The sequence below is a fragment of the Hakea prostrata genome, chromosome 5, assembly GCF_041222555.1.
Source record: "Hakea prostrata isolate BN-2017 chromosome 5, UWA_Hpros_2, whole genome shotgun sequence".
NCBI lineage: Eukaryota > Viridiplantae > Streptophyta > Magnoliopsida > Proteales > Proteaceae > Hakea > Hakea prostrata.
Genome location: NC_142604.1, coordinates 7,570,839 through 7,592,568, shown reverse-complemented (window position 1 = coordinate 7,592,568; position 21,730 = coordinate 7,570,839). Strand labels below are relative to the sequence as shown.

At 36.3% G+C, this 21,730-nt stretch overlaps 2 protein-coding genes across 2 annotated transcripts; both read right to left on the bottom strand.

Moving 5' to 3' along the window:
* Window positions 1-5,340: 5,340 nt before the first annotated feature.
* On the bottom strand, window positions 5,341-6,384 carry LOC149014797 (UPF0496 protein 1-like). Its single transcript, XM_089155347.1, has one exon. It carries the CDS (start codon window positions 6,382-6,384, stop codon window positions 5,341-5,343), a length of 1,044 nt encoding a protein of 347 aa, XP_089011473.1.
* A 4,104-nt stretch (window positions 6,385-10,488) lies between these two features.
* LOC149014796 (UPF0496 protein 1-like) lies at window positions 10,489-11,613 on the bottom strand. Its single transcript, XM_089155346.1, has one exon. It carries the CDS (start codon window positions 11,611-11,613, stop codon window positions 10,489-10,491), a length of 1,125 nt encoding a protein of 374 aa, XP_089011472.1.
* Between the last annotated feature and the right edge of the window lie 10,117 nt (window positions 11,614-21,730).

The following is a 21,730-nucleotide window of genomic DNA, read 5'->3' as shown; positions in this document are numbered from 1 at the left end:
CAGAAAAATTTGTTTCGTATTTGCAAAGCGTGAGAGCAGAAATCGGATAACTATCAGATTCTATTTTTGTACAGCACTTCACATCACGTTAAGTAAGAAGGAATTGTGCTACTCCCTGGAAATGAATCACATAATAAAGTTACTACTAGTGAACTGTATCTATGCGGTAAAATAAATTTCTATTACTATAAACATGACGTACATTAGTTAATTGAGAACCCAGAATTTTTATGCACACCCTCACCCCACCCCAAGAAAAGGCTTTTCACTTCAGACAATTCCAGACCATAAACAGAAATGATTTTTTCAGAAAGATGCATTAAAAACACCAGTAGGCACTCAGTGCATACCAAGGGGTTTCTGCAGTTGTCAAGATGTTTGCATACCCTCCGCAGAACCACTTTTCTCGCCCTTTAAATATTCTGACTACATCTCTCAGCTTGTTTAGTCAAATCTTCAATGTTTTTAAATAAAAAACCCCAAGTTCTTCTCAATCTCCTCCACCATAGTCTTCACTGCTATCTTTTTTTTGAGAAGGGAGGAATTAATTAATCGGTGTACACAATCAGAGTTTGGATCACTATTGACAAGAAATTAACTGTAATACAAATCTCCTTTGAATCCTTGATGGCAGCATAAGTTATAGCGTACATGAAGCCAATCAATTCCTTACGTCCTTTCATCTTCAAGAAGAACTTCTAATTAAGATTGGGTTTAAATTTGCTTTAAAACTCATGTTTTGATTCAAAGTATTCTTTTGAAATTTAATGAATACTATTATCTTTTGGAAAGTTATGAATGCTTATGTATTGAGTTTGAACATTATATTTCTAGGATTAATACTAGAGCCATATGTAAAACGTATGAGGAGATTGTTGAGGTATCTGAATCATACCTAAATATGGTTGAGGTATTTGAGTTATATCCAACGTATGTTCTAGTATAGGTCATCAGATCAGCTACAATCCAACGGTATAATGGGCCTTTATGGGAGAGTCCAACTAACTATAGAACCTAGTGTTGGTCTATAAATACTAGTTAGAAACAACGGTCTGGGTATTCCATTCTAGATACTAAAGGTTTAATACTTTAAGCAATCTTGTGCTTAAATCTAACCCTAATATACATTGTATTTTGGAGACCCAATATTAGTTTATAGTCCACTAAAGGAATCCACACATCAAAAACTAAAAAAAATAAATTCAATAATCAAAATTTTTATTCAATAAGTGTCATTTATCGATTGACAAAAAAATGAAAATGGACTATTTAGTATTGTCTACAAAGAAAATGCAGAAAATTTTATGTTTGAGTCACTTATTTTGGACCTTTGTGGTTCCTCCCTGACGTTCCCAAAATTACATTTGGGCCATGAGAAAACTAACACCGTTTAGCTTGGTTAACCTCATTAGTCAAATAATCAAAATTTTCTCTTCTTAAATTAAAAGGAATAAAAATTCGAAATATACCCTTATTTTCATAACATATTAACATCTTTCTCTTACATCTTATCCAACTCTTATCCTTTTTCACTTATCTTCTTCCTTCAGCTTGGCAAACATCACCCACCATGACGAGTCCATCATTGAAAACCACTCATCTCAATAAATAAATAAAATTACGGAACAACCACTAAAAAGCTCAGCAGAATCAAGAAAACCTCTACAAGAATTTCTTCGTCCTTTTCGGCCTTTCTGGCAAGTAATGACACAATCAGTAATACCTAAGCCAATACCCAGAATCAAATTATTTTTATTCCCTAAAGCTCTCATCCTCAAAGCTTATGGACAACTTCACCGAAAAGGCAAAAAAAAGAAAATATTTATGGACAACTACGTCCGGGTCTCCATAGAACCTGAAGTGGCTACAGAGAAAAACATACATGATGAAATCAAACCCAGACCCAACAAAACTGATTTCAAGAGCCTTTGGTCGAAAACCTTGCCCCTATGGATGGCTTGGCTTCTGAAACGCCTAAACTCTTCTTTTGCCTGGCATGGGTCCGGATCTTCTCCCCCCGATGGCTATTGACCACAAATTACAGCGGAGCCCCCAATTAGGGTGATGGGGTTTTTTTTTATTATTATTTTTAATATTTATTATTTTTCACTAATGGGTTCACATAATTTGTGGTTGTAACACCATTAGGGGAGCACAGAGTGCTACCGTAAAGGGAGATGATCGCACTAATCCAAGCACACCGTATAGAATAGATTTTCTTGATTTTGCCGAGATTTTGTGGTGGTTTTTTTCTCTTCATGGGTGATTTCCGACAGTCTATTGGTGGGTTTTCGACCTCTAAGGGCTTTGTAAATCTATACTCAAGAATGAGTCACATCAGCTACTCATGCTCTTGATGGGTTAGGCTTTTCTCTTTAGAGGAAATCTCTTCAAGAAGTGCCAATGAATTTGAAAGTTCACGCATAGAATATGTCGATCCAAGGGCAAAGATTTTTTTTTTTTGCTCGATTATGCCAAGAATTAGGGTGGTTTTCTTTTTCTTCTCGTGGGTGATTTTCAACAATCGAACTGGTGGCTTCTCCACTCTCGAGGGCTATGTACCTCTATTGTTGAGAATAAGTCATGTTAGCTACTCACGCTTAGGATGGGTTCAACTTCTCTTTTTGGAGGAGACCTCTCAAAAGAATGTTAGTGAATTTGGAAATTTCACACAGACTATATCGATCCAAGTGATAAGATTCTTTTTGAGTTTTTTTCATAGTGCCCACTTAAGTTAGGCCTAAATTCTTGATTATCTATTTGTGGGGAAAATTCTCAATTACCCATGATTTACTATTTTAAAAATTTCAAGTTACTCACCATTAACTTTCCAAGCTTTGATTGCTATTTTTTCAAACTTAAATGGTCAACTGACCAAAATACCCCTCGGATGGTTAAATTACTAAAATGCCTTTTCATTCATTTAAGTGACCACTTAATTTGAAAAGTTAATAGTGCATAACTTGAAATTTTGGAAAAAGTGAATTGTGGACAATTTGAAATTATTCACACTTAAATGGTCGCCATGAAAAATAACTCTTTTTTTTCTTTTCTTTTCTTGGTCCTAGTTTTATCCCCAATAAAATTGATAAAATCCTATTAGAATTGAAACCATTTTGAAATCCCCATTTTCCGCCTTTGAAAATTATATATCCCACGTGATGATTTTGTCCTTAGTCGCTTCACACCCTTCATATCTGATGCGGTTTTGTTTAACTCCCTATTCGTGCCCTTATTGTGCCTTGTCCAACGTGGCTTGGCCCTCATGCCACGTAGCTTCCACATAGAGTATCAAATAATCTTTTCACATACTTTGAATAAGGAGAAGATTTGAGAAACACCCCAAACTAAAAAAAAAAAGAAAAAATCATAGATACTTCAAAATATATCAAATTGTCAAGATAACCCAAAAATGTCTCTTAAAATGGCATAGTGGTGCACTCCATCAACAAATTTTATTAAGGGCGGGTCAGAGTCGGAGATTTAAACTATGTTTCAAATTTATGGAGCAATTTAAAAATTTAGATGTTTGGGGATGATTTGTGGACATCCAAAACTATTTGTCGCGGTTTTAGTGCGTAGTTTTGAAATCGGATCACCCCCTAATCTCGCCTTTGGTGTCGTTTCTGCGGTTTCCCGGGAATCCGCGCCGATGTCTCCGGTTCGTCCTGGCCTCATGGTTAGATAATTTATAATTCTTAAGTTACCCTTAATGTCTTGTGACATTACATTATTATTATCTTAACCATTAGCCTCTTTTTTTTTTTTTTTTTTTTTTTAATTTATGATTTTATGATATCTTAGTTCGATAAATTCCAATTCATAAACAGCGGTCATCTATCTTCTTCCTTTAGAAGCAAATTAAAAGTTATTTATCTTCCATCCTTCCTGTGAGGATGAGGATATATCCCCAAATAAATAAAAAAATCCAGGTTTTGGCAGTTTTGATTTTGGTAATGAAAGTTTTTATTTTCGTAACATTGTTTATTCGAAATTTCGAATATAGCCGTTAGACCTTTAGTTTAAGAGCACTGGGCTCATTACTGAAAAGCGTAAAAATGTAAATGATAACCATTTTAAGTGAGTATTGCTTAACGAGTTTCAGGGGTGGAACCGTTGATTGGTCTGAACCAGGTATAAATTAGCGGGACGTATCGTGTGATTACCAAACCATTGCTCTGGATCATCCCTGAAATTTCGAATCAAATTCACTTGTTTAAAGGATATCTAGCTAAATGAGTTCTTGCCATTTTCCTTCAGCTTTACCGTTTCACATAACAACAAACCACAAACCACAAGCCATGGCCCAGGAGCTCAAATGCAAATACCTTTCTTCAATCCAAAACGCGTTTCCGTCCCACTAGTATACTACCTGCAGCCTACCAGGAAAGCTTCGTAGTTGTAATTCTCACACCAGAAGGAATTTTTATTCAATGCTCAAAAGCATTCGTCATTTACAACCTTCAAGTAAATGATAAGATCAGCAAAGTTGTTCCTCATCAGGTGTAATGGACTAGTTTAGTCTTTTACGCGTATAAGGGGAACAAAACTGGGAATTGAAGAACTGCTAGGTTTCATTTATGGGAATCGAATTGGTCAAATCACTCGAGTCCCATCTTGATTTCAGTGGATTTAGAACAAGCAATCTATACTGGTACTTTAGGATTCAGGTCAGTTCCAAACTGAATCCAACTGATTCGGACTAAATCCAAATTGGGCAGATCATGTCTGAATCAAAGTCTGAGTTTAGCAACCCTTTGCAGTCGGGGTTTTCCATTCTTTCTCTATTTTATCTTCAATTTTTCTGTCGCACTAGGAGAAACAAAATTTTGTAACATGCAGCGCTTTAGTCTCTTGTCTGTAGTGTTTCTTGAGCTTCTCTTAACACTACCATCCACAAGGGTTAATGTCTAGTCAGAGACGAACTGATATGGTATTTGAAGAGCTTGAGAGCAGAAATATAAACAAGACAGACAGTAGTTATTTGAGAACCTAGAATTAATTAGTACCCCATACTAACCGATACCACCCCCAATTTTCAAAGAATTCCAGACCATGAACAGAAATGATATTTTCAGAAAGATAAACTATAAACTAATTTTGCTTGGATCATGAGCATTAAATGCACATAATTAACCGTCAAGCTGAGATTTTGGACTATAGATCAGAAATCTTGGTTGAAATTCAATTTCGACCATTGGCTTTCAATGATCGAGATCAAAATTTCTAATCTGACGACTGACTTGACGGTTCTACGAATTTAATGCGCATGACCCAAACAAAGTCCCAAACTACAAACACCAGTAAGCACTCAGCCCAGATACCAAGGGGTTACTTTCTTCAGTTGGTAGCAGGATGTTTTCCTACCTTTTGCAAAACCACTTTTGTCGCCCTTTGAGTATCCTGGGTACATCTCTCAGCTTGTTTAGCAAAATCTTCAATTCTCTCAAATAAAACCCTCAACTTCATCTCAATCTCCTTCAACAAAATCTTCACCGGTTCCTTTTTTCCAATGGCGGAATAATCAGTGTACCCAATCAGAGTCTGGATCTCTACTGACAAGAAGTCAACTGTAATCCGAATCTCCTCCAAGTCCCTGATGGCAACACAAGTGCCAGTGTACATCGAGCCAATCAACTCTTTCCGTCCTTTCAGCGCATTCCCATAGCCCTTCCAAAGTGAATTAAACCAAGTACCGATTGTCCCTATGGGGATTGAAGTAGCAGCTGCCCCTGCAGCAACAACACGAGGCGCTGCCACGGCAATTGCCACCACCGAGAAAATGCTGGTGGCGGCAGACGCGGAAACAAAGGCAATGCTTGAAACCTTCTTCCATGCCTTGACAGATTCAAGCTTCTGATCATATTCGTTCTTTCGAGGTTCCAGCTTTTCTAACATCAACAACTGATGGTTTTGAACCGCTAGGAAGTCCTGGTTGAAGTTCTCTGTAAATGGGTTCCCAACGGCCTTGAATCCCTGCAGTGCCTCCAGCATCGCCAAATACATGTTGTCATCTGCCGCATCCTCCTCTTTGTCGAACTGTTGCAACGCAAATTGAAGGAACTTCTGGCTTTCACGAAGCTTCCTGAGGCATTCATGTAAGGCCGTATCACTGGAATTTAGGGTTCGGAAATTCTTGTCGAAGTAATCCTTTACAAGCAGGAAGAGCTTCTGATTTATCCATTTAGGTTTCTTAGAATCTAAGATGCACTGAACATCTTCTGGGTTTACCACTAGAGGGCTTCCAATAATAACTTCTCCGAGTGAGTCAAAGGAGAGCATTCGAAGATTGACCCTCGGGGAGGTTGTGTTAACAACAGGAGGGTCGGTGATCACGTGCAGAGTGGAATCAGGAGAAGACTGCGGAATCGATCTCATTGACATCGTCTGAGTCTCGGCCGTCGTCGTCGTGTATTGCAAACTGGAACTGCGCCTGAAACATGGGCAGAGGAGCCTCTCCTTTCGTCTTGCTGAATTGTCCTCCCATCGATGATGCCCTGATCACTCCTGAACCCAGAAATATTATACAGATACGAACTGCGAGGAAACCTTGGCAAGACATGGCATATTTATAGTTGAGAATAAGCCAAGCCTGTTACTTTCGCTGCAGAGTGACTAGCTTCAGATTCCTTAGTTCTCTCACTGTCCGTAATTTCGCTTCAGAATAAGCTAAGCTACTCACGTCAGTTTTACTCACGTATTCTGATGTTTTCAACGTCTACAACTGGAACTGCGCTGAAGGTGAGGAACTCCTTCAAATCAGGCAACAATATCAGAATTGGAAGTTCACTTTCATTTGTAGGGATTGAGACAGATATAAAGGGTAGAAAACGTAGACTGACGTTAGCAAGATGTTACCACTTACCGGTCAATCAGTGAAGGCATCCTTTTTGTAAATGATGAAGAAAATTCTAACGTGTCTTGTTTGTTTGGTTCACGAGTAACAGTCGTATATTTTACATTTAGAAAATATAGCAATTGACAGAGAGACTTCAAGACCCACCTTCACGCCAAGGTATATAAGGTTGAAGAAATGGTAAAAGAGATCGAAGGACGTCAACAAAACAAAAAGCAGAATCAAACAAAGAGCATAAACCTCTAACACCCAATCCCGAGTTGGAAGAACCAGGAAGCGGAATGTGAAGAAACTTGAGTACGTAGTTAATAATTACACACTATTTTTTTTCTTACTTTTCCTAGTCAAAGCGTATTTTTTAAAGCTATCTTTTTCTTCCTTTTCCTAGTCCTATTCTTGGAATAATTAATGAAATCAACAATGAAGTTGTTAATTGAGGTGGTGTATCCCTCAAATATAAACGATGGATCTTGTTTATTGTCTCAGTTTTGGAGGTTACCTGGCTAAGAGTGTCAATCACTGCGGTTTTGATAATTCGGTACGGTACCAATTTTGATTATCAAAAATCAGAACTGTAGCGTACTAAATTTATATGGTATGGTACGGTACGGTTTTAGCATTTACAAAAACGGTTTCGGTTCAATTTCTGTATTAAATCGGTGCTAGAAACGGTTTAAACACGGTACCTAGTGAGGTACAATTTTGGTTCAAATGAACTTCTATCACTTTTGTTATTAGTTCATTAAGATCCTAATGAAATTGCAATCAACCAATCGATTGATATTAACAGAAATAAATCTAATTAATAGAGACAAAACAAGCAAATGTTTGCCAACGTAGGGTTGGTTGAGTGGTAAAGATCCATATTTCTCAGTATTCATAGGAAATTAAGGATAGGGTTGTAAAGTATTTATATCCATTAATTTGGTACGGTACCAATTCGGTACGGTTTCAATACATACCAATGGTATAATTACCTAAAACGTAAACCGAATAAATTCGGTTTCGGTACGGCACGGAGTGATTTTAGATGGCACGATTCAGTATGGTTAGACGATTTAGATACGCAGTTGACATCCTTTATAATTGACCATTGATTATGGGAATAAGATAAAAAATAAAAATTTTAAAAAGAGTTCTTCAAAATCTCTTACGAATAGCGTAAAAAGCCCATATAATTTTCAGAGTCAACAATTACAAAAAGCAGTGGCTGAGAAACTTCGGCTGTTCATGTTACTCTACAAGCATTTTCGTCAACTGAAGATGTAATCACTCTCTTTTAGTTTTCTTGTTTTTACTTTTCAAATAATTAGATTCTCACATATTTTCACAGAGTTGAATTTCAAAAAGGGGCAGAAACCTGAACTCTTCAGTGGGAGGGATCGGTAACTTCGATGATATTTACACTTATACCCACATTTATCTTCAGTTTTTCTGTCCACTAGGATGATTTGTTCCATTCACAAATAAATGAGAGATGTAGGGTCTTCCTTTCCTTATCTTACCAAAAAATAAATGAAATAAAAAATAAATAAAAATAAAGAAGAGAAGTTTTTACAAACAAATTAATTGATATGGTATTTGAAGAGAGTGAGAGCATAAATCAAATGGGCCCTCTGGAAAGATCGAGCTCTTGAGATTTCAATTTGAAGGTGCTAAGGACTGCCTATTAGATACAGTCCAATGGGCCCTTAAAGAGTGGAGAGTTTTTTAGTAGGCCCATTCACAAGATAATTTTTATACAATCTAGTTTGCAACCGACCCCTTCAGCCCACCCAACGGCATGGAGCCCACCACAACCTCCCTTCGACAAATTAATTACTGATGGTAGTTTGAAGATGGATGTCTCTCTGTGTTGGGCTTTTTAATTAGGTCTCACTCTGGATCGGTAGTTATGGCAGTATTGGATCCTCTTGCCGTCAACTCGGTGGCAACTCGCAATGGAGGAATGCTAGCAGTATTTCTCTGTCTCTCTATTTCAATTTTTCGGCTATATTCTTTTTAAAGAACACGAACTAATTGATTTTTTTTTGGAATTAATTATTGAATTTATTGTCTTTTCTAACATTGTATTGAACTAATTGAACTCAACTAAACAAGTCACTAGTATTTGATTCTTATTTTACTTTTTTTAGAAAACTACAAATTAAACAATTAGAAAATAATTCTTAATTTTTTTTCCAAATAATTAGTTCAAAATTGTCTATACTAATGTCTAATGATTTGTTTAGTTAGATTCAATTTTAGTTCACATTCAATTTCAGGGGTGGAACCGTAGATTGGTCTGATCCAGCTATCATAATATCATTAGCGGTACGTATCGTGTGATTACCAAACCATGGGTTTGAATCAGCTCTGAAATGTCAAATCAAATTCATTTGTTTAAAGGATATCTAAATAAATTCTTGCCATTTTTCCTCAGCTTTAACCGTTTCACATAACGACAAACCACAAGCCCATTGCTCAGGGGCTCAAAAGCAAATACCTTTCTTCAATCCTAAACGTGTTTTGGTCCCACCAGCATACAACAAGGAAGCTTCGTTGTTGTAATCCTCCCATGCACCAAGTCAATAACAGAAGGAATATTTATTCAATGCTCAAAAGCATTTGTCATTTACAACCTTCAAGTAAATGATAAGATCATCAGCAGAGTTGGTCCTTATAAGGTATCAATGGACTAGTTTAGTCTTTTACATTTATAAGGGGAACAAAACAGGGAATTGAGGAATTCTTTAAGGTTTCAAAAGTATCTCAGTTACACTCAAATATGGTTGAGGTATTTGAGTTATACCCAACGTATATTCTAATATAGACCGTCAGATTAGTTACGATCTAACTGTGTAATAGGCCTTTGTGAGAGAGTCCAATTAACTATAGAACTTGCTGAAGTGTATAAATACTAGCTGGAGGCAACGGTCTAAGTATTCCAAACTAGATACTCAGGTGTAATGCTTTCTTAAATCCTAAATGATAACATTGAATTGGTCGAGTTAACCGAGTTTGATCTTGATTTAATTGAAAATTTACCAAGCAATATATACTGGGATTTTAGGATTCAAATCAGTTCCTGACTGAATCCAACTGATTCGGACTAAATCCAAATTGGGAAGATCATGTTGATTCAAAGTCCGAGTTTAACTTTAACAACCATTTGCAGTCGGGGTTTTCCATTCTTTCTCAGTTTTATCTTCAGTTTTCTGTACGTACCACTAGGAGAAACCAAATTTTCTAATTTAGTCTTTCTGAGCTTCCCTAACACTATTATCCCCAAGTGTTAAATGTCTAGACAGATACAAATTGATATGCTATTTGAAGAGCTTAAGACCAGAAATAGAATAATCATCAGATTCTATTTTTGTACAGCACTTCACTTCATATAAGCAAGGAGGAAGTGGCCGGGCTACTCCCTGAAAACGAATCGCATAGAAAACTTTACTACTAGTGAATTTTATTTATGCTGTTACCATAAACAAGACAGACAGTAGTTATTCTACCCGATCCCACCCCAAGAAAAGACCCATCATTTCAAACAATTCCAGACCATGAACAGAAATGATAAATCTTTTCAGAAATTAAAGTTATACTACAAACACCAGTAAGCACTCACTCAGCCCAGATACCAAGGGGTTTCTTCAGTTAGCAGGATGTTTCCCTACCTTCTGCAGAACCACTTTGCTGGCGCTCCGAATATCCTGACTACATCTCTCAGCTTTTTTAGCAAAATCTTCAATTCTTTCAAATAAAACCCCCAATTTCTTCTCAATCTCCTCCAACACAATCTTCACTGGTTCCTCTTTTCTAGAGGCGGAATCAGTGTACTCAATCAGAGTCTGGATCTCTTCTGACAAGGAGTTAACCCTAATATGAATCTTCTCCAAATCCATGATCGCAACACAAGTGCTAGTGTACATCGAGCCAATCAACTCCTTTTGCCCTTTCAATGCATTCTCATAACCCTTCCAAAGTGAATTGAACCACGTACCTATTGTCCCTATAGGGATTGAAGTAGCAACTGCCCCTGCAGCAACAACACGAGGAGCTGCCACGGCAATTGACGCCACCGCGAAAGTAAAGGTGGCAGCAAAAGAGGAAACAAATATAATGCTTGAAACCTTCTTCCGTGCTTTGACACATTCAAGCTTCTGATCATATTCGTTCTTTAGAGGTTCCAGCTGCTCTAACATCAACACCTGATTGTTGCGAACCGTTAGGAAGTCCTGGGTGAAGTTCTTTGTAAATGGATTCCCAGCATTCTTCAAATCCGGCAGTGCCTCCAGCGTCGCCAAGTAGTACTTCTTGTCATCTACCACATCTGCTTCCGTCTTGTCCAAGTGTTGAAATGCAAGTTGAAGGAACTTCTGGCTTTCACGAGCCCTCCTAAGCCATTCATCTATGGCCGGATCACTGGATAGAAGACTTTTGTCGAAGTAATCCTTGACAAGCCGGAAGAGCTTCTGATTTATCCATTTAGGTTTCTTAGAATCTAAGATGCTCTGAATATCTTCTCGGTTGATCACAAGAGGGCTTCCAATAATAACTTCTCTGAGTGAATCAATGGAGACCGTTCGAAGAAGATTAACCCTGGAGGCGGTTGTGTTAACAACAGGGTCGGTGACCACCTGCAGAGTGGAATCAGAAGACTGCGAAATCGAGCTCGTTGAGTTCGTCTCAGTCTCGGCCGTGTATTGCAAACTGGAACCGCGTCGAAACATGGGCAGAGGAGCCTCTCCTTTCGTCTTGCAGAATTGTCCTCCCATTGATGCACTCACTCCTATTCAGGTTCTGATTAGAAAACCTGAATAGAACCCAGAAAAATTACACATTGCTGCGAGGAATCCTTAGCAAGCATATTTGTAGCCTGCTACTTTCGCTGCCGATTGGCTAGCTTAAGATGTTTAGTTCAATCACCATCCGCAATTTCAGCGTAGGGAACAAATGGGGCCGCGACGAATCAGAAAATAAGTGCATTACTTGATAAAATTCTATGGTTTTGCGAGAACAAATGGGGTTTACGCGATGAAGCAGAAAGAGAGTGCAATCTTATTCCCTTCAAGCTTGACTCCATAAGTCTCAGTCAATCATTTATGGTCATTTTTTTGGCTCTGATTACTTTTCTTTTTTTTTCATGTCTTAATAATCCTTTCCTCATTCTGGCTACTTTTTCCTTATTTGTATGTCTCAGTCATCACTTCCTTTCCCTGCCAGTATGAACGAGTGCAGTATTATCCATGGCCATGGAAAAGCTTGTAAAATAAGCTTTAAAATATTAAGGACACGGTGAAAAGCGAGTAGGAAGTGATTGGGTAATGGTCAGGAGACCTCTTTTTGAATGATCCATGATGCCTAAACAGGGAATCTGTCGCGGTTATAGTGTGAATGTTGTTGAAAGAGGGTCAGGGGGTTAGAATGTCTACTGTCTTTTTATGTCTCCATTCCAGTTTAAGGTTGGAGCCCAATATGTGCAATGGAGGAAGTTTTTTAATTTGAGAAGTTGAAAGTTTAGACGAGTAGGTTAAATAGTGATCTACATGCAAACTTATTCTTCTTCTTTTCAAATGAAAGAGAAGCAGGAGGTTAAATAGTTGTAGTTGCAAATTTGAATGAAGCTAATGTTAGAAATCAAATGAAATCATGTATATATTATGGGTTTAGGGCGTTGTGGGGGTGTGTCCTGCAGTGTGTTCAGTGTTCATAGGAGATTATGATGGTGGGAGAAATTAAATGAGAGCCGAAAGGTAAGATAGTGTTTTGTTTTAACTTTATCAAGGAAGAAGAAAATTCTGTTGTATCTAATATATATCTTGTTTGGTTTACAAGTGACAGTCGTTATACTTTACCAGGATTTAGAAAAGAGACTTCCCAGATAGAGAGAGACACGCTTCCAAACCAGAGATTAAGAACGAAGAAAGGCCAACAAAAAGCAGAATCATGCAACAGCATAAAGCTCGAGGACCCAATCCCGAGTTGGAAGCATCAGGAAAGTACGTAGTTAATATATAATTTACACAAGACTATTTTTTCTTACTTTTCCTAGTCCTCTTCCTAGTTAATAATGAAATCTACAGGTGTTCATGTTACTCTACATTAAGCATTTTCGTCAACTCATGTAATCACACTCTCTTAGTCTTGTCTCTTAGTCTTGTTGTTTTTACTTTTGAGATATTAGATTCTCACTGATTCTCTTAAGAGTTAAATTTCAAAAAAGGGGTGGAAACCTGACCTCTTCATTAGAAGGCATTGTTCATTATAATTGAATTGACCTTTGATGATATTCACACCTATAACCCATGTTTACACGAACCCATGGCCCAGGGGCTCAAATGCAGATTTCTTTCTTCAACCCTAAACCCGTTTCCATCCCACCAGTATACAACAAGGGAAGCTTCGTTGTTGTAATCCTTCCACCAATAAGTTAATAACAGATAGAAGGAATTTTTATTCAATGCTCAAAAGCATTCGTCATTTACAGCCTTCAAGTAAATGATATATAAGATCAGCAAAGCTGGTCCTCATCAGGTTAATGGACTAGTTTAGCCTTCTACATTTATAAGGGGAACAAAACAGGGAATGAATTGAAGAACTTCTGAATCCAAATTGACCAGATAATGTCTGAATCAAAGTCTGAGTTTAACAACCATTTGCACTCTGGGTTTTCCATTCTTGTATATTTTATCTCAGTTTTTCTGACCCACTAGGAGAAACAAATTAAATTTTCTTAACATGCAGCTTAAGTCTCTCGTCTGTAGTGTTACCTGAGCCTTTCTTAACACTATTATCCACTAGTGTTAAATGTCTAGCCACAGACAAATTGATATGATACTTGAAGAGGTTGAGAGCAGAAATCGAATAACCGTTAGATTCTATTTTTGTATAGCACTTACACGTCACATAAGCAAGAAGGAAATTAATACACATGAAATGATATTATTTTGCTCTGAACTAAACGTAATCTAAACCGTGACCCAATCCGATTTTATAGCCTTATTTAAAAGTTTTTGGGTGTTTGATTAGAAAGAATAAAATCTTTATTTATCCCTACTCAAAGTTTACAAAATTATCCTATCCGCATTAAGCTCTATTAAGGGTCATATAGTTTTTATTATCAGAACAAAAGGTTCCCATACTGAAGGAAGTCAATATTTGCATTCTCATTACCGAATATAACATCAAAAAGTTCCCAAACTGAAGGAAGTCAATATTTGCGTTCTCATTACCGAATATAACATGGTGCTTATAGTATAGGTTAACATAATATTTTGATTTTTTTTTTTTAAATACGTTTGGGATATCGGATGCATAACCACAAACAAAGAAAAACCCAAGTAAAGTAGACACAAGGAATTTAATGTGGTTCAGCAAAACTCTGCCTATGTCAATTAGAGAGTAGGAATTTCACTATTTTAGAAAACCTCACACCACTCTCACAACCACAAAGTTATACATTTGGTTTACTCTCAATCCCTATCATTGGAATGGGTAACGGAGACTATTTATAGAAAAACCTAAAACCTTAATCCCAATATAATTACAGTTTTAACCCAATACTAGTAATTGACCCAAACCTTGTTTTAATTGTAAATACAATTTAATTATAATTATATAAACCACAGAATACAAGACATCCAAACCCAACAATCTCTACCTTGGCTTGAATTCTGAAACCATCTTCAAGAAAATTATTGATGATGTATCTATGCAATCATCTGTCTCTATGTATCCGCTACACATTATAGCATGGTCCACATCCCCTTCTGGAATACAATTTTTGAACTACATCATTAAACCAACATAGATCACACACTCCCACACCTGGGGTGTCATGTACAACTCATCACCTCCATGACATGACATGGCTTCACTTCTCTTATCACACACAGCCGGCTCCGAAAGATCACCACCACTAACCAATTGAAGGGAAAGTCACATGCTTCTTTCATAGATTTGCCCTTGTTTGACACCTGAACAACCTGGAAATTCTAACCTCCTGTACCCCTTACTCGAGTGTCAACTAGAGCTCCACCTGTTTTTACACTCCCTACAAGTGTGTACAATTCACCTGATTTATGCCTTTTGTATCCATCAATTAACCTAAAAAACATGACCGTTGATCTCCATACGTACCCACAAGATCAATTCCAACCTGATCTGTGCCCTTTGTACCTGTAATCAACCTAAAGAACTTGACTATTGATCTTTGTATGAACCCACTAGATCAATAACAACGGAACGAAATCTCATCGATTGGTCACTTCCATTGAGTCTAGAACGTCCAAAAACCATAGGAACACATAATCTTGTACAAAATACATTCACATAAAATCTTGTGAAAATAACCTGTACGGCACACCTCTGATAATAAAAAACAAAAAAAAAATTTTTCATTTTTGTCTTTTCACCTAAGATGTGTTTGTTTGCAAAGGTGGGGTGGAGGAAAAAACATGTGGGCTCCATATGTAGTAGGGTGAGAGAGAAGGAAATAAAAGGAAGAGATTTTGTAGATAAATGTTAATTGTGGGTTCATTTTTTAGTTTTTCACAATTTCCACAAAGTCTCACACAATTTGTGGAGCTTTGAAAAGCTTGGGGTGGAAAAGTTAGCTTGCCACCTCAACCGACTTATTTCTAACTTTCTCACCCCCAAACAACCAAACAAACTACACTTTTAGGATTTAAAGAAAAATTTTGTTTTTTCAAACTATAGAATCCTCCACCTTTTTTTCGTTTTTTTCATTGTTCATGGCATCTAAGAAGTGAAGCCCCAAAACGCGTTTTTTTCTTTCTTTTCTTGGTTACACGTTATCTTTCACTCATATTTCTACTTTTTTATTTATTATTTATTATTTATTTTCCAATGTAATCATTACATTTAAGAAATGAAGACACATAACCGTGCGATTGGCCATTTAACCATCGTTCCCTTCCCAATCTTAAACAAAGATCCTCCCTTTCTTATTTTTTTTTCCAATCGACCATCCGATATCAAATCGAACAATCACAAGAAAAAAAAATGTGATAAAAAAACTTCATGATCTCTAAATCAAACTAGAGAATCGTACCTTCGAATGATCTATCGAAGCCTCCTTCATTCTTCATACATTGATCATTTCTTTCCTGGATCTTTGCACATTTTTGACAATGATCCATTGAACTTTGCTTTGACACAATTGTTTGGGGATAATAGATTCACAACCCCACGAATGACAAAGAACACAAGTAATTTATAAAAGGGATTTAACATGGTTTGACAAAACTCGCTATGTCCACCAAAGAGAAAAGAAGTTTCACTATTTTAGAAAATTCATATCACTCTCACACCCACAAAGTGATACCCATTACTTATCCCCAATCCCTATCAGGCCTATCCTCGGGATGGGCCAATTCCCTACAGGGGTTGATAGATCTAGGTTATCCTATAGAGAAATTTATAAAAAATTTAAAACCCTAATCCTAATATAATTACAATTTTAACTCAATACTAGTAATTGGCCCAAACTTGTTTCAATTACAAATATAACTTAATTATAATCATGTGGACCTATAGAATACAAGACACTCAAACCCCACAAAATAGATGCTAGATGAACTTGCCAATGGTAGGTTAGTCGAGTGGTTAACAACGGCACATATATTAGTAATAGCCCCCCACCACATAATATCAACTCGCCAACTCCAAAAAGATTCTAGATGAAGTTAGCATGGTATAGTTGGCAAAGTTCAGATGGTATCTTCTTCCATAAAGGAAAATCAAGGATGACAAAACGAACTCATGCTCCCAAAGAGGCTGCGGCCTGGAATACTTGATATCGAGCTATCTCACTAAAATGTTTGACTCTACGCAATTTCTGGATCTTGCTATCAAAAAGTTTGGGCTCATAGTGATATTTGTAAATGGTGTTTATTGCAGGTAGTCCAAACCAAATACGGCAAATAACATGTCAGCAAAATCACTTTTTTTTTTTTATTTATGAGTCAGCAAAATCACGTTAAAAAACCAACTAAGAGTCTTAGAGTGCCAATTAAATGGAGTACAGATTAGAGAGTATAAATTAAGAAATTATGGAGGTAGGGTTATGATGACTAATTCTTAATCCCAATGGCCTTCCAGCCCATAGATGATTTGTTCCATTCACAAATGAAGGAGAGATGTAGGGTCTTCCTTTCCTTATCCTAAAAGAAAAATAAAGAAGAGAAGTTTTTACAAACAAATTGATATGGTATTTGAAGAGAGTGAGAGCATAAATCAACCCCCAAAAGGCGGGGCCCCCCCCCCCCCCCCCCCCCCCCCCCCCCCCCCCCCGGGGGGGGGGGTTTTTTTTTTCCCCAAAAAATATTTTTATACATCTTCCCCCCCCCCCCCCCCCCCCCCCCCCCCCCCCCCCCCCCCCCCCCCCCCCCCCCCCCCCCCAAAAAAAAAAAGGGGGGGGGGGGGGGGGGGGGGGGGGGGGTCTCTTGGGTGGGCTTTTAATTAGCCCCCCCCCCGGGGGGTGCGTTCGAGCTCTTGCCTTCAACTCGGTGGTAATGGAGGAATGCTAGCATTATTTCTCTATCTCTCTCTTTCAATTTTTCGGCTATTCTTTTTAAATAAGATGAACTAATTGTTTTTTTTAACATTGTATTAAAATAACTGAATTCAACTAAACAAATTACACAAACATTTGAAAATTTGTTGTAATCACAATACTTTGTCCACACAGGGTTCAATCCTTAACCCCAAAGTTATATAACATAGGTAATTACCATATATAAACGAGATAGTCAACTCATTTCCGCCTGATGTGGGATTAAAGTTTTCATTATCAAAAATCATAGGATAAAAGACATGGTTAAAACATATTTAAATAAAAAAATAAAATAATAAACATAAAGTTTTAAACATATTTACAACATAAACAATTAAAAAACAATTCTTAATTTTTTTTTTTTTCAAATAATTAATAGTTCAAAATTGCCCATAATAGTGTCTAGTGATTTGTTTAGTTAGATTCAATGTTAGTTCAAATATTAGCTAATAGTTAAAAAAATTTGTGGAAATTGAAATACAAAGGTAGTTCAATATTTTCCAATTTTCAATCAATTCTAGTGATTTGGATGAAATTTTAAAAAAAAATCGTTTAAGAATTGTTTAAAACAACTTATTCCTAAAAATGAAAATAAAAAAAGAGAGAATTTTTTATGTACTTTTAATATGTGATTCAACGTCTAAATACAATAGAATAATTCTCACAGTGGCACCTCCAGTGGATCACACATGGGGCCCACACAATATATGTGATAAAAAGACGTTATTGTTCACTTGACGAGGAAGTGATCTAAATTCTCAATATTTGGCCCCTTATGTTGAATCCTAACTCTGCCACTATTGAAATCATTTAATGTTTTTCCTTTTGTTAGCTAAAGAGATCATCTAATGCAAAAAATAGATTTCTTCTACAATCTATGAATCTGAGACCATCTAATGCTAAAAAAAGGGAATTTTTGTATATTCACTATTTCACGTTTATTACAGTTCTAACCTAATGTGATGTCTTTTCTCTTCTCTAGCCCATTCATTAGTTCAGTTCTAACCATTTGGATATCTTTGAACACGGATATTTTTTAAGTTTTTTCTTTCTCCATCTTTTCTTTACATCATTACATGTGTGCTCGAAAATTTATAAATTGTTTTATTGATGTAATAATAGCATGTGGGATTTTCTTGGTGCGAGTGGCTGAGGGAAGTAGTAGTGCACAGTTTGGCCTTGAGTACCATCGTTGCTATTGTTGATAAGTACTTCATGAAGCATTATATAAATAATCACCCTAACGGCCTCGAGGTATGGGAGAAATTGAAGAAAGAAGTTTATCCATGTTGAGAAGTATCTGCTCCATTTATGGTTTCTTGAAGCTAATTGTTGCCTTGTATAATTTTCATTACTCTAATTTTCATAGTAAGTCCTACAAACAAACAAGATGCTATGAATTGATTGACATTAATCATAAATTTGAGAATTTTTTTTTTCATTGGAATGGTTCTTTTGTATGGAAATTATGTTGTACTTTGCACTGTTTTCCCGCACTAATTTTGTATCCAAACTATACTGTACCGTTTCTCAAAATACCATTTTCATTTAATATCGTAAAAATTTGGTATACTACGGTGGTATTGAAATTTGTTATAGTAGCATAACCATTCCCATTGACACCATTAACCTTGCCCCTATTATAAAGGGAGGGTTCGTATCAATTTGCAACCTAAACCTTTAAAACCGAACCAATTGGCCCATTATAGTTTGAATTAGTCCAAACTGAATTTTAATAGATTGTGTTTGGGCTGAGGGACAAAGCCCAAACGGTTCGGGCCCATATTTTGGCTTATTAGTTCTACTAGGATATAGTTTTAGAGGTTATAGTGGACTAGTTCTACTAAGCAGTTAGTTTTTTTTTTTTTTTTTTTATTTTGTCACTGAAAACAGTTAAATTAATGATCATTTTCAAAAATATTCCCATAATAAATAGTGTCGGAAAGGTTTTCAGTGATAAATTGGACAAATATATCCAATGAAAATTCAATTTTGGGGTTTATGTGTTTTTTAAACATAAAGTGGAGTGTCAGTGCTTTAAGACTTCCATTTTAGGGTGCTAGTGAAATTTGCTCTAGTTCTATTATTATTAGAAAATAAATCTATCTAATTAACTTTTGAAATTAATTTTTCATAATTTTAGCATGGGCGTTGTTTTATTTTTCCATAGGAAGGGAAAGAGTTAAGAGAACAAATCTCTCAATACACAAATTGGAGGTGAATTAATTTATTTATTTGTGATCTAATAAAAGGTAGAACATTCACTTTCCCTTGGATCCAACTGGATAGAGGTAATAAGAATAAGGTGGAAAAATCAAAACTCACTTTCAGAACATAAGATTTTCTACCGCAGATTTGTTCATAATAGTGTTCATCCTATATAATAATGTTTGCAGATTGATCATTAATGTTCTTGTAAGATAAAAAAGGGGGAAACAACTCTACATTTTTTCCTTTATTCCTTGACAGAAGACAAATGCTATTAAGGAGTTTTATAACGATATTTTATTTCTTATTTTTCAGTAAGAAATAGTGCTTCTTTGTTTCTATGCATTTTTATTGTCGTTGAAATCATGTATATTATTTTAGGGAAAAAAATATTTGTATAATAATAAAAGAAACAATGAAAAATAAGAAATTTTTTTGAGTTTTTAATATTTTAAAATAGGTGGTTATATTTTGATGTCAGAAAAACAAGAATACTACACTATTTCAAGAGAAGTGTTTTTGTTTTTTATTTTTGTGTTTTAGGGTAAGGAAGACCAATTTAGTGTTTCTTCATGTGTGCTCAAAACTGTGCCAAAGCATTTGTTCATTTCAAAATAGGAAAAAAAAACACAAGAAACAGATCATAGATACATGATTCAGGTTGATCCATTGTCACGATTAGGGGTGTCAATTTATAGTCCGAACAGTTAAAACTCGAACCGCACCGGCCCATTATAGCTCGAACCGGCCTAAACCGAACCTTAATGGGCCGTAATTGGGCTGAGGGTTGTGGAGCCCGCATCAACCCGAAACAACACCGCAACCCGTTATAACCCGTTTTGTAATTTTACATTAAATAAAACTTGAATTATTATATTACGATTAGGTAGTTGGTATAGACAATTAAAAAGAATTAAGCATGAATTTAAAGATCAAATAGTCATTTTACTACTTAATATCTAGGTTCTTGATTTCTATAGAATGGGTGGGGGTTTTTTTAAAGGAAATTGACCAATAGCAACTTTGCTTTCCATGTAATTTTCGCTTTTGTTGTAGGATGCTCAATTGTTTTTTCTTGTTTTTCTTCTTACACACCATAAACCATTAGTCAACCTGAATCTAAAACCGTTATCACAAACCATTAGTTAGCTCGAACCCAAATCGCACCAAACCGAAACCAGCCCAAAACCTTTACTTTGCTAATGGGCCGTGTTTGGGTTATGTGTTTTTCAGCCCGAAACCGCTCCAAACCGCACCGTTGACTCCCCTAGTCGTGATAGATGACTATGGTAAATCCCTGCCTTTCAAGCAAGCATGGGAAATAAGTTGATTGTTTCTGTTTCAAAAATTTTGAAAAAAAAAAAAAAAAAAGAACATTGTCATACAACCCCTTATATACTCTTGATTTAATTGAGACTTTAGGGTTGTTTGCTGGGTTTTTATGTGATTTTCGTGACATGCTATTTGGTTTGGAATCCATAATAAACACCATTTTTTTGTAAATATCACTATTCACTATACCTTCCCTCTTTAACTTATCAGCAGACCCCCACTCATAATAGAATTAATCAATAAATTAACCATCTCAGATTGTGGAAAATGTCTTAATAACACCATTGTAATTACAGGTATTACCGCCCCAGAAATGAAATCAGGATAATAGTGCATGTAGAGTCTTATGGAAAGGGAAGGCACCATATATGATGCAGCAGTTGGACATTTTTACTAGTGGACCAACATATATAAGCTTCCTACAGTATTTAACCCTTACTAGGGATTAATGTTGATAGGATAGTTTTGTAGACTTTCAGTTGGAATTAATGAACTTTCTTCTTTCTCATCAAAAATTGAGATAAAAGAGGTTGTCACGCGGTTGAGAGTTTTCTCCTTCCTACAGAGTTACTAACAGCCCAAAAACAGAGTATTCTAGACAGCAACAAAAACAGAGCTTTTATGGGATTCAATTTGGATAGCTATCAGTGGCTTTATCATCTGATTACCAAACCCTTGCATCGAATCAGCTTTGAATTTTCAAATCAAATTCACTTGTTCAAAGAGACGTTTTTGCCGTTTCTCCTCGTCTTTACCGTTTTACATAAGAACAGCAA

Coding starts and splice junctions, on each gene's coding strand:
- LOC149014797 (XM_089155347.1), bottom strand. CDS start 6,384: ATGTCAATGAGATCGATTCCGCAGTCTTCTCCTGATTCCACTCTGCAC.
- LOC149014796 (XM_089155346.1), bottom strand. CDS start 11,613: ATGGGAGGACAATTCTGCAAGACGAAAGGAGAGGCTCCTCTGCCCATG.